Source organism: Hyla sarda, chromosome 4 (assembly GCF_029499605.1).
Source record: "Hyla sarda isolate aHylSar1 chromosome 4, aHylSar1.hap1, whole genome shotgun sequence".
NCBI classification, from domain to species: Eukaryota; Metazoa; Chordata; class Amphibia; order Anura; family Hylidae; genus Hyla; species Hyla sarda.
The window spans coordinates 270,615,001-270,628,468 of record NC_079192.1 but is presented as its reverse complement, the minus strand read 5'-3'; the positions used below and the strand labels follow the sequence as shown (position 1 = coordinate 270,628,468).

The following is a 13,468-nucleotide window of genomic DNA, read 5'->3' as shown; positions in this document are numbered from 1 at the left end:
CAGATTTCACACAGGAGTGGCATGCATATGAAACACCACTCTAGGTAAATCCCCCCATTATTCCCATTGCTGGTCAGTACTATTACAGTGATATCACATTTATATAGTTTCTTATGTTATTATTTGTTTTGCTATGTACATTTCACCCAACAGCCAACTGAAAAGTAACTGAGGAGGTGTGACTCTCTTGAGCTTTACATCCCCTGCACCTCAGATTCCCAAGGGTGCACGTAGAAACAAAATAAAAGCAGAAGTGAGAGGGGATTAGATATGACTTAGAATTCTAAGACGTCCTAGAACTGATTATATCATATTGATGGTGTCAAGAAAGATAGGGGATAACTGTCTGAATGGGGTAGGACCCCCCCCCACAATCAATCTCTTAAATAGGGATTCGAATCTCCCATCAGAATGGAGTGGCACTCACACATTTGCTTCCATTATTCTTTATAAAGAAAGCACAGATCAGCTTGGCTAGCTCCAGCTGCTGTCACGGAGAATGAATGGAGCAGCCTTCATTTTGATGGGACACTCAGATCCCTGTTTTTGAGGGTACAGTGAGTCCAACCTCTGGAAAGTGGGATGTAAAAAGGCACGCTGCTTGTTTGTGCCTACAAAATTAAAAAACAGTCAAGTCCCCTTTACAATCAAGTTCTCCCTTCTTACCTTCCTCTTAGGAGAATGGTGTTCTTGATCATATTGTAAAATATGTCTGTCTTCCCAGTTTTTCCGTAGTTTTGGTCCTTTTGCAGGGGGTGACCCTTTAAATTGGCTTTTATACTCAGTATCTGCACAGACTTTTGTTGTCTTAAATGGAGGGACTGCTTGGTTCTTATTATGTACCACCTAGTGAAGGAAATAAAAAGCATTCATTAAGAATACAAAGAACAGTATAGCACCCATACAAGTAGGTTTTATCTGTATACTATTTTTGAGAATTATATGGAATCTCCACAGAAATATATTACCGTATATACTCAAGTATAAGCCAACCCGATTATAAGCCGAGGCCCCTAATTTCACCCCAAAAACCCAGGAAAAGTTATTGACTCGACTATAAGCCTAGGGTGGGAAATACATCATCCCCCCCATGTAATCATCCAGACCCCCGCCATCATCCCCCCCCCCCTTCATCATCACCACCTGTCAATCCCTTCATCAGTGGTTTTCAACCTGCGGACCTCCAGAAGTTGCAAAACTACAACTCCCAGCATGCCCGGAGAGCCATCGGAGGTCCGGTGGGGATGGTTAGTCGATGCGGGCTGTCCATTTTCACCGGGGGGCCCTCTTCTCCGCGCTTCGGGCCTGCCCCAGACTAGTTCATGCGCAACGTCCCTATGCGTCGTCGTCAAGGCAACGTCACTAGTCCGGGTGCCGGAAAGGAGAAGAGGGCCCCCCGGTGACAATGGGCAGCCCGCAACGACTAGCCATCCCCCCCGGATGGTCCCTGCAGCAAAGGTGGCCCGGACCAGCTCACCCTTCCTTCCCGCCGAGGGGAGGTGAGTACAAAACAAAGGGGGGGGGGGGGGCTGGATGATGACGAAGGCCGCAGTGGTCTTCAACCTGCGGACCTCCAGAGGTTTCAAAACTACAACACCCAGCATGCCCGGACAGCTGATGGCTATCTGGGCATGCTGGGAGTTGTAGTTTTGCAACATCTGGAGGTCTGCAGGTTGAAGACCACTGAGAAGGGATTGACAGGCGGAGAGTTCACTCGAGTATAAGCCGGGGGGGGGGGTGTTTTCAGCACGGAAAATTGTGCTGAAGAACTCGGCTTATACTCGAATATATACGGTATGTAAGCGATACTCAAACAAGAGATAACATTGGATATTGCAGTAATACAAGCATGGTGCCCAGATCTTAGTTTGAGATCATATCAGGTACTGCACTAACAAACAGTTTTACTTTTATGCACTGCATCAGATAGCCTAACCACATAGAAACCACACACTAATAAACTGGGATAAAATAACACAGCAAAAATGTTAGCATTAAGTAAATGCTATGGTGATAATATATGGTAAGAAAGTGCTCTAGTTGCCCTTTAAAATTAATGCCATACTATAAAAAAAAACAATTTTTTTTTAGATACTATACATTCCTATGTCTTTGTATATTGAATCCAGAAATTCCAATGCATTCATTCAGATCTTGTATAATTGTAACAGAAAACAAATAAATGTGAAGATGCACCTGTTCAGCCGCAAGCAATGGTGAATTTTCTGCGGGAGTCTTCCGTTCATACTGCCTTCTGTACTCAGATAACTTGAGCGGATGATGTAGAGGGGCTACGTTCATGCCAGCCTTCTTCTGCAGAACCCTGTGAATCTTTACATATAACACAACTTAATCAGAGATGAGAGTTGGTACCATGTTATTTTGTATAAAACTAAGGATCACATACATAGTAGAAATGTAGGTACAGTAAGTGCCCATACATGGGAGTTGTATTGTAAAGAGATACAATATGGACATATACAATGGCCCTAAAACATTCAATGTGTCCTAACTAAACAAGCAGCATCAGCAATATGCAATATAAATCGTAAAACAGTTATAATACAGTATTATGTCAGGTCACATCTTCAGCATCAAAAGATATGTGCCAAGAGCTCTTATGTTCCGGTCTCTGAAGGAGCGGTAGCATTTTCTTCACAATACACGCATTCTATAAAACGGTCTTTTAAGACTTTATGAACAGTAACTATCAAATATTTTTTTTATTTAAAAAAATTCTATTTTTCTCTACTTACGCCATTTGTGTCTTTTCGTTGAACACCATCAACAGACACAGGTGGTGGTCTTTTGCTTTTTTCCACTTCTTTGTTCTTGGGTTCACTTACATTTGCAGGTTTCTGTATAGGCACTGTTGCAATGTCATCAACTAACTGAATGCCTGGAGCTGCAGAGCTGCCATTGTCAGGCACTACTCTAGGTACTGCTGACTCAGATCTTGATTTTTTTTGCAAGCTTGGAGCATCTGGCGTGTGTATTTTCTCTTCAACCATGGATCGCTTTTTATCTTCTTGACCCAAGTTTAAACTTTCTGCATCAAAGCCATCATTTTCTTCCCACTGAAAGCTTTTTGCAATCTGGGGATTATAATATTGAACTCTTCGTTTTGAAGGAAAGTTGGGCTCTCTAGTAATACCTTAAAAAAGTATATAAGCATAATATTAAAGTAGACAATTACCAAAGCACTTTTTTTGGTTATATAACATTTGCATATTTTGGATCAAACATTTTGGATTTTTATTGTACCTAAAAAAGAAATGTATACAGTATGATCCTTAACAGAATGTGGATTATAAATAACCTCCTAAATGCAGCTTTTAGGCTTAAAGGACAACTGTAGTGCAAGACTTTTATATATTGCTGTGCCCAGGCTGCAAAAATAAACAAAGTAAACTTTAACTCACCTTCCTACGTTCCTCCGTCGGTACAGTACCGGCCTCACGATCCAGCGGTGCTAACCTCATTCAACTTCATGGGGACGGGGACGCCGCAGAGCCGTCGGCATATCACCGGCCGCAGCGATGTCCCGCCCTGGCCGGTGATAGGCTAAGCCCACTGTCATGTAAGAAGCCGGCCAAAGCTCCTTACATGACAGTGCGCTCAGCCTATCACCTTCCGTGGCTGGACATCGCTGCGGCCGGTGATACGCCGATGGGTCTGCGGCGTCCCCAGGAAGTTGAGTGAGGTTAGCACTGCTGGACCGTGAGGCAGGTACCAGACCGATGGGGGAACGTAGGAAGGTGAGTTAAAGTTAATTTTGTTTATTTTTGCATCCCGGGCACAGCAATATATAAAAGTCTTGCACTACAGTTGTCCTTAAATAGAGTGTTATCAAGAGCTATCGCCACTAAACAGGCCAACTATTGCCCCATGTAAAGACCCAATGATCAGCTGGCGAATGAGCAATAACTCATTTGTTGGCTAAGTGCATGGAGTGTGCAGCCCTAAATATCTTTGTTGGTTGGGCACTCCCCTCCATGTGCAAACAGGGGATGTGCAAGTCAAAAAATATGTAAGTGAAAGCTAACTTGAACAAATCAACCAGTTCCTGTAAAATGATTTCATTATAGTCAATAGGAGTGTGTTGTGCAAGTGGTGTCCAACATGTGACGGATACAGCACGTGTGTTATTTTCATTTTTTCAGTTCTTATACTGGAACAGAAAAATGGAAATAAAAGTGCAGATGTGAAGACAGCCTTAGTAACAGGCATTTTTCTGATATCTGGACTTACTAAAAGTAATAGCAGTAATAGCCCAACTTATTTCTTGGTGCTGCATGAGCATATCATACAACTTTAAGAGGTTTGTATACTAGAGCTTATACTTCAATATCACCAATCCAATATTATAGGGGTACTACAGGGAACTGAACTTATCAGACACGTATCCCCTATCCACAGGATAAGATGCCTACGATCTCCTGTATGGGGCCCTGGCTTCTTACTCCGCCTTGGCGTGCGGCAGTACCCGGCTTCCTGAATGTGAGAAAATGACGGCCCACTCAGCCAATCACTGGCTGAGGTAGGGCATTGCTTCGGCTGGTGATTGGCTGAGCAAGCCGTCACTTGCTCTCGACCAGTAAGGTGGGGGCTGGAGCATGCACTGTGGACAAAGGCAAATTCTCTCCTTTTTATCTGCTTTCAGGTGTGATTTTTATATTGCCCACACCTGTTACTTGTCCCAGGTGAGTTTAAAGGAACATCACATGCTTGAAACAATTATTTATCCACAATTTTGAAAGGGTGCCAATAATTTCGTCCAGACCATTTTTAGAGTTTGGTGTGCCATTATGTCCAATTTGCTTTTTTTCCTCCCTTTTTTGGTTTAGTTACAATACACACAAAGGGAATAAACATGTGTATAGCAAAATGTGTTACTGCAATCCTTTTCTGTGAGAAATACTTCATTTTCTTGAAACATTTGAGGGGTGCCAACATTTACGACTCTCTTACCAAGTTCATCAGAAGGAAGGCCTGCCCATCTAGACCTCTGAGCTTGAGATGCATCATAGGATCTCGGCTTGAAATTCGTGTCATACTCCGATAAACCCTGTATTTAAAAAAAAAGGAATGAATGTTACTGATAAAGTAAAGTCTGTTGGTCACACAAGAACATTTTTTATCTAAATCTGTACAGATGGCTTTTTGCTTCCTGTGAGAATGTTTACTGGGGAGAGGGACCTACAAGCAGTGCAAGGCTATGTTCACATCAGCTTTCAGAGCTCCTTTCGCTGATTCCATTGAAATGACATAACTTTAGTGGAGAAAATAATCCTGCATGTCAGATTTTTTTCTCTGCAAAAATCATAAAAATTTACGGGTATCTAACGGAACCCCCAACGTACCCCTTTCAAAGTGAATGAGACCTGCCAGTTCCTTTGGTGTCTCATGTCAAAACCTCTGTCCCAGTATCAACAGTTGTAACCGAATAGAGCTGTGAACATAGCCTCAGACTGGTCTAATCCTGTTGGTCACATGCAGCCAAAATAGATATGAAGGGTTACATTATCCAGAGACCAAAAGAATGGAAACTCCTGGACACAGCCTAACCATTATCCATCAGTATAGCACAAAAAAGGAGTTTGGAATAGTGGAGTAGACTATGCTACTCTGCTGAACAGTATCCAGGTTTTTTTAATTTGTTTTTTTTTTCCAATAAGACCCTCTGGACAACAGCAACAGATGCTACTGTATGACATCTGTCAGAGGTATCCATTAAACCTATATGTCCCAGTGGATGCATCCAAGGGAAATAGTTACCGTACATTCTGTCTGAACCACGTCAGCAAGAAAGACTGACAGGCCTCCTTATCACAACAATATATGATTCACTCTTAATGGCTGTGCCATTTTAGACAAATTATACATGTAACTTTAGCTGTAAATTCTGCGTTATTGGGTGGTGTGCCAGTATTGGGTAAAATCATGGACCTGGTAAAACACTGCACCATCATTACCTCTGGTGACAATACATCAGCTGTTCAGGCTACTGCGCAGGAGCAAGACAACACATCAGCTGTTCAGGCTATGCGCAGGAGCAAGACAACACATCAGCTGTTCAGGCTACTGCGCAGGAGCAAGACAACACATCAGCTGTTCAGGCTATGCGCAGGAGCAAGACAACACATCAGCTGTTCAGGCTATGCGCAGGAGCAAGACAACACATCAGCTGTTCAGGCTATGCGCAGGAGCAAGACAACACATCAGCTGTTCAGGCTATGCGCAGGAGCAAGACAACACATCAGCCGTTCAGGCTATGCGCAGGAGCAAGACAACACATCAGCCGTTCAGGCTATGCGCAGGAGCAAGACAACACATCAGCTGTACAGGCTATGCGCAGGAGCAAGACAACACATCAGCTGTTCAGGCTTTGCGCAGGAGCAAGACAACACATCAGCCGTTCAGGCTATGCGCAGGAGCAAGACAACACATCAGCCGTTCAGGCTATGCGCAGGAGCAAGACAACACATCAGCCGTTCAGGCTATGCGCAGGAGCAAGACAACACATCAGCTGTTCAGGCTATGCGCAGGAGCAAGACAACACATCAGCCGTTCAGGCTATGCGCAGGAGCAAGACAACACATCAGCCGTTCAGGCTATGCGCAGGAGCAAGACAACACATCAGCCGTTCAGGCTATGCGCAGGAGCAAGACAACACATCAGCTGTTCAGGCTATGCGCAGGAGCAAGACAACACATCAGCTGTTCAGGCTATGCGCAGGAGCAAGACAACACATCAGCCGTTCAGGCTATGCGCAGGAGCAAGACAACACATCAGCCGTTCAGGCTATGCGCAGGAGCAAGACAACACATCAGCCGTTCAGGCTATGCGCAGGAGCAAGACAACACATCAGCTGTTCAGGCTATGCGCAGGAGCAAGACAACACATCAGCTGTTCAGGCTATGCGCAGGAGCAAGACAACACATCAGCTGTTCAGGCTATGCGCAGGAGCAAGACAACACATCAGCTGTTCAGGCTATGCGCAGGAGCAAGACAACACATCAGCTGTTCAGGCTATGCGCAGGAGCAAGTACACAAGCCCATCCTTGTTCTGTTCTGCAAAAATGACATCCCTTGCAGGCAGAAGCATTTGATGGCTGCTCTTGTATAGAATTAGGGCTAGTGGTTACACTACAAGGTTGGTGGGTCAGGATGTGTGGCTAGGGTACATGGTTAGGGTGTGTGCTTAGGGGTGGGTATAGTAATCCCTACCCCTATATATTTGCCCGTTCCCCATTTCGCAGTAAGAGGCAAGAGCAGAATGGCTATGCCATGGATTGCTTCTGCATGCGAGTGATGTTTGTTTAGCCGAACAGAGCGGAGATGGGATTATGTGTTTGCAACTGCACAGTAATCTAAACAGCTGATCCGACATTAACAGAAATCTGAGCTTCAGTATTATTCCATCATCCCGATCATACAACAGCCCTCACTGACAGATCTCTCCCTATACACAAATAGCGACAGATCTATCATTCAAGCCACCAGGGATCGCCGATGGCACAGAGCCCCATTCCCAGCCAACGTTACATCTATCATTTCTCTGAAATGGCACAAACGTTCACAATGAATTGTTGATCAATGTACAGAGGGAACCTGCTAGTGTTTTATGCTGTCTGTTTGATGTATACTTACAATAAAAAGGTGAGTTCCCTCCAAATCTATGGAGTATTCTGTGAATATGTCATAAATGTCAGATGTGGAATACCCATTTAAATCTTATGTGCATATGTGTCTGCAACTAATTTGTGTGTGTATGTGTGTGTGTGTGTGTGTGTGTGTCTATGTATGTATATATGTGTGTGCATGTGTGTGTATATGTGCGTGTGTATGAATGTATAAGTGTGTGTGTGTGTGTATATATGTGTGTATGTATGTATATCTCTGTGTGTGTATATGTATATGTATGTATGTATATGTGTGTGTGTCTATGTATGTATATATGTGTGTGCATGTGTGTGTATATGTGCGTGTGTATGAATGTATAAGTGTGTGTGTGTATATATGTGTGTATGTATGTATATCTCTGTGTGTGTATATGTATGTATATGTGTGTGTGTGTCTATGTATGTACATATGTGTGTGCATGTGTGTGTATATGTGCGTGTGTATGAATGTATAAGTGTGTGTGTGTATATATGTGTGTGTATGTATGTATATCTCTGTGTGTGTATATGTATATGTGTGTGTGTGTGTGTGTGTGTGTCTATGTATGTATATGTGTGTGCATGTGAGTGTATATGTGCGTGTGTATGAATGTATAAGTGTGTGTGTGTATATATGTGTGTATGTATGTATGTATATCTCTGTGTGTGTATATGTATATGTATGTATATGTGTGTGTGTGTGTGTGTGTGTGTGTCTATGTATGTATATGTGTGTGCATATGTGCGTGTGTATGAATGTATAAGTGTGTGTGTATATATATGTGGGTATGTATGTATATCTCTGTGTGTGTATATGTATGTGTGTATGTATGTATGTATGTGTATATGTGTATGTGTGTGTGTGTGTGTGTCTCATGTACAGTGTGCACATTCTGGACACTGCCTGCACATATCACGAATGCATTCACAGAGCCTTATAGCTCCAACAGATGCCAGCACGCGTACAATGGTATACAATACTTTTTTTGCTTTATATAAATATACTTTATGTATGCTGTATGTCATTGTACAGCATCTGCCCAGGGTCAGATGATGGCTGGACTCTATAGAGCAGTGATTCCAAACTGTGACTCTCCAGCAAAACTACAACTCCCAGCACACCCTGGCATGTAACTGTAAACAGCTGGAGGCCACAGGCTGGGGATCACTGCTGTATCGTCTGGCGCAGGTTGTGCGATCATTTCTGGAGATGATAGGATCGCACACCTGATCTATGCAGGATCAGTCTTAGTTTCGCTTATATTCCACCATCTTAGCAGACAGGCAGGAATGATACTTTCACTTAATCGTATTTCCTTCCGCTTTACTACAGTCAGTCACACAGCGTACACAGCTCTACATCGCACACAACTAAAGACACCATCGTCCGGTAGTGTAGACATGTCCCACCCAGCAGCACCTTAAATTTGACCGGCATCTCCTTGTCCTCCGCAGCCCCGTAACCTCCTGAGTGCCTGAGCTGTCCGGTCACAGATCTGTAAACATAGCCCGTTACCTAGGTAAAGGACTGTCCGCGTCCTGCTCTGTGCGCATGCGCACTGCTGACTGCTAACGAGCCCCAGAAGCGGCTGCACCAATCACAGGGCGTCTTCCGGCGTCCCCTCACTGTGCGATTAGGGCAACCTGTGCCTAACGGCTGTAATCCTCTGCGGTCGGTGTAGTCTCCTCATGACTGACTCACGTGATCTCCAGAGAGAATAATACGAGACCCAGCGCCTGTAGCATCTGTCTACAACCGTGTTGTCTGTACACAGCATGTTGTCTGTACACAGTTGCCATGAAGAAATGGAGAGTTGTATTGCACGCAAAGCAGCAGTGTTCAGTTTGTTAATGTCACACAACACAAGTTTGTAGCATAAAGACCACCCGAAATTGCATTGAAAGTGGTCTATGAAGGTGGTCTCCTCAAAAGAATATGGACACTAGTCATAATATACAGTGGTCTGAAAATTAGTCACACAAAATCTGGTCTGGCTAAGAGGGTGGGCTTCTGGAGAGGGGTCACTGTAGCTGCATTGTTCTTAGGCTATAAGCAGGCACTACTCGTTTGGCTTTCATGTTTTGGGGGGACTTGGAAAAAACAATTTAAAAAGAATTGCACCCTGATTTTTATTTTTTTATTTTTAGATTAGACATTTGGCATTTGATCAACAAATTAAAAATGGAAGCATATTAGTTACGTGCTAACATAATTATATGGGTCAAAAGGGCCCAATAAACTGCTAGTTTTTAAATATCTAGTTCCATTTAATTCAATGGAATAATGGCTGGTAATTCCTCCAAATGTCAGATTGTCAAAATGTTTTTAACAAATTGCATAATAGCACTTGCTGTGTGACATTTTTAGCCATTTTTTTTTTGTGGAAAATGTTGTTTTATTAGGGTAAAAATCTAGACCAAAAACTGAAAGTACAGATAAGATTTATCAGATTTATCAATCTGAGAAAACACGCTGTCTTTTTTTGTCTATAACAACCAATTAAAACTAAGCTTTCATTTTACCAGAACAATCAGAAATGGAAGCTAGGCTGTGATTGGTTGTTATAAGCCAATACAGTACTTGTTTTAGACAGTTTTCATATAGCTGCCCCAAATTTTCATAAGACTGCTGATAAATCTACCATAGAGCTACAGTTGTCCTCTACCAGTTTTCCCAAGAACAAACAGCATTATGGGCATTCATGCATTTATTTGTGGCATTTATTATGGGTGGATTAGCAATGTTATTAAAGGGGTACTCCGGTGAAAACCTTTTTTCTTTTAAATCAACTGGTGGCAGAAAGTTAAACATATTTGTAAATTACTTCTATTAGAAAATCTTAATCCTTCCTATACTTATTAGCTGCTGAATACTACAGAGGAAATTATTTTCTTTTTGGAATGCTCTCTGCTGAAGTTATTATAATAATAATAACACCACTTTATTTATTGTTGTCCTTAGTGGGATTAGTGGGATGCTAACCACTGAGCCACCATGCTACCCTTAGCATACATCTGCTATGCATGGTTGCTAAAATGGACAGAGATGTCAGCAGAGAGCACTGTGCTCATGATGTCATCAGTGTTCCAAAAAGAAAGGAATTTCCTCTGTAGCATTCAGCAGCTAATAAGTACTGGAAGGATTAAGATTTTTTAATAGAAGTAATTTACAAATATGTTTAACTTTCTGCCACCAGTTGATTTAAAAGAAAAAAGGTTTTCACCGGAGTACCCCTTTAACCCCTTAAGGACAATGGACGTACTCCTACGCCCCCGTTTCCGAGTCCTTAAGGACCGAGGACGTAGGAGTACGTCCTGTCCATTCCCGGCCCCCGCCGCTAGCCGGAGGGGAGCCGGTGCCCGATGCCTGCTGAAATCGTTCAGCAGGCATCGCGGCATATCGCCCAGGGGGGTCATTATGCCCCCCCATGTCGGCGATGGCCGCAGATCGCTGGACAATTCAGTCCAGCGATCTGCGGCGATTCCGGGTCAATCGGGTCTCCAGTGACCCGGTGACCCGGAATTACTGGCTGATCGGGGCCGTCAGAGACGGCCCCGAACAGCCAGAGCCTGCAGGGGTGAGGTGGTACTGGTGCCACCTCACGATCGCCCTGATTCGTCGGCCGGATTCCCGGCCGACCAATCAGGGCGCCTGCTGCGGGTGTCACTCCCGCACCCGCTCCGCCCCTCTTCCGGAGGACGTGAGCGGGTGCGGGAAGACGACCCCGGGTGCTGGGGACCCCGATCCCCGGCGTTAATGTTGGGATCGGGGCCCCAGGAGCGACGGCGGCGGCGGGACTGACCTGCAGCGTCGATCAGCAGCAGCAGGAGGTGAGTGACAGCCTCCTGCTGTTGCTTAGCAACAGCTCCCAGCATGCAAAAAGGGCATGCTGGGAGCTGTAGTTATGCAACAGGAGGAGGCAGACAACCACAACTCCCAGCATTCCCTTATGGGCATGCTGGGACTTATGGTTTTGCAACAGCTGGAGGCACATTCTTTCTATGGAAAAGTGTACCTTCAGCTGTTGTGTAACTACAACTCCCAGCTTGCACAATCAGCTAAAGTGCATGCTGGGAGTTGTAGTGGTGCATCTGGTGGTTGCATAACTACAACTCCCAGCATGCCCGTTGGCTGTCGGTGACTGCTGAGAGTTGTAGTTTTGCAACAGCTGAAGGCACACTGAGTTATGTAGCAAACCAGTGTGTCTCCAGCTGTTGCATAACTACAACCCCAGCATCCCTAGCCAAAGTAGTATACCTCCCGCTGTTGCATAACTACAACACCCAGCATGCCCTTCCGCTGTCCGTACATGCTGGGGGTTGTAGCTTTTGCAACAGCTAAAGGCACACTGGTTGCAAAACACTGAGTTTGTTGCCAAACTCTGTGTTTCACAACCAGTGTGCCTCCAGCTGTTGCAAAACTACAACTCCCAGCATGCACTGATAGACCGTACATGCTGGGAGTTGTAGTTTTGCAACAGCTGGATGTCCCCCCCCCCCCAATGTGAATGTACAGGGTACACTCACATGGGCGGAGGATTACAGTAAGTATCCGGCTGCAAGTTTGAGCTGCGGCAAATTTTCTGCTGCAGCTCAAACTGCCAGCGAGAAACTACTGTGAACCCCCCGCCCATGCGACTGTACCCTAAAAACACTACACTAACACAAAATAAAATAAAAAGTAAAAAACACTACATATACACATACCCCTACACAGCCCCCCTCCCCTCCCCAATAAAAATGACAAACGTCTGGCACGCCACTGTTTCCAAAACGGAGCCTCCAGCTGTTGCAAAACTACAACTCCCAGCATGCACTTATAGACCCTACATGCTGGGAGTTGTAGTTTTGCAACAGCTGGATGTTCTCCCCCCTCCAATGTGAACGTACAGGGTACACTCACATGGGCGGAGGATTACAGTAAGTATCCGGCTGCAAGTTTGAGCTGCGGCAAATTTTCTGCCGCAGCTCAAACTGCCAGCGAGAAACTACTGTGAACTGTACACTAAAAACACTACACTACATTAACACAAAATAAAATAAAAAGTAAAAAACACTACATATACACATTCCCCTACACAGCCCCCCTCCCCAATAAAAATGAAAAATGTCTGGTACACCACTGTTTCTAAAACGGAGCCTCCAGCTGTTGCAAAACAACTACTCCCAGTATTACCAGACAGCCACTGACTGTCCAGGCATGCTGGGACTTTGACAACAGCTGGAGGCACCCTGTTTGGGAATCACTGGCGTAGAATACCCCTATGTCTACCCCTATGCAAGTCCCTAATTTAGGCCTCAAATGCGCATGGTGCTCTCACTTTGGAGCCCTGTCGTATTTCAAGGCAACAGTTTAGGGCCACATATGGGGTATTGCCGTACTCGGGAGAAATTGTGTTACAAATTTTGGGGGGTATTTTCTGCTATTACCCTTTTTAAAAATGTTAAATTTTTAAGAAACCAAGCATTTTAGGTAAAAAAAATTTTTTTTTTTTACATATGCAAAAGTCGTGAAACACCTGTAGGGTATTAAGGTTCACTTTACCCCTTTTTACGTTCCCCGAGGGGTCTAGTTTCCAAAATGGTATGCCATGTGGTTTTTTTTTTGTGGTTCTGGCACCATAGGGGCTTCCTAAATGCGGCATGCCCCCAGAGCAAAATTTGCTTTCAAAAAGCCAAATGTGACTCCTTCTCTTCTGAGACCTGTAGTGCGCCAGCAGAGCACTTTTCACCCCCATATGGGGTGTTTTCTGAATCAGGAGAAATTGGGCTTCAAATTTTGGGGGGGATTTTCTGCTATTACC

At 44.3% G+C, this 13,468-nt stretch overlaps 1 protein-coding gene across 3 annotated transcripts in view; it reads right to left on the bottom strand.

Moving 5' to 3' along the window:
- The window catches only part of MDM1 (Mdm1 nuclear protein), a 51,868-nt gene extending 42,534 nt beyond the window's left edge, over nucleotides 1-9,334 (bottom strand). Inside the window, exons 1-5 of one of the 3 annotated variants that reach the window (XM_056574194.1) lie at nucleotides 9,181-9,334; nucleotides 4,972-5,068; nucleotides 2,757-3,154; nucleotides 2,197-2,331; nucleotides 667-846 (exon numbers count right to left, since the gene is read on the bottom strand). In XM_056574194.1, the coding sequence (XP_056430169.1) occupies nucleotides 667-846; nucleotides 2,197-2,331; nucleotides 2,757-3,011 (570 nt within the window). In that variant the 5' untranslated portion in view covers nucleotides 3,012-3,154; nucleotides 4,972-5,068; nucleotides 9,181-9,334. Of the gene's footprint in view, nucleotides 1-666; nucleotides 847-2,196; nucleotides 2,332-2,756; nucleotides 3,155-4,971; nucleotides 5,069-9,084 lie in introns of all 3 variants that reach the window. The other 2 variants (XM_056574192.1, XM_056574193.1) reach the window with 2 other exon arrangements.
- Nucleotides 9,335-13,468: the final 4,134 nt, after the last annotated feature.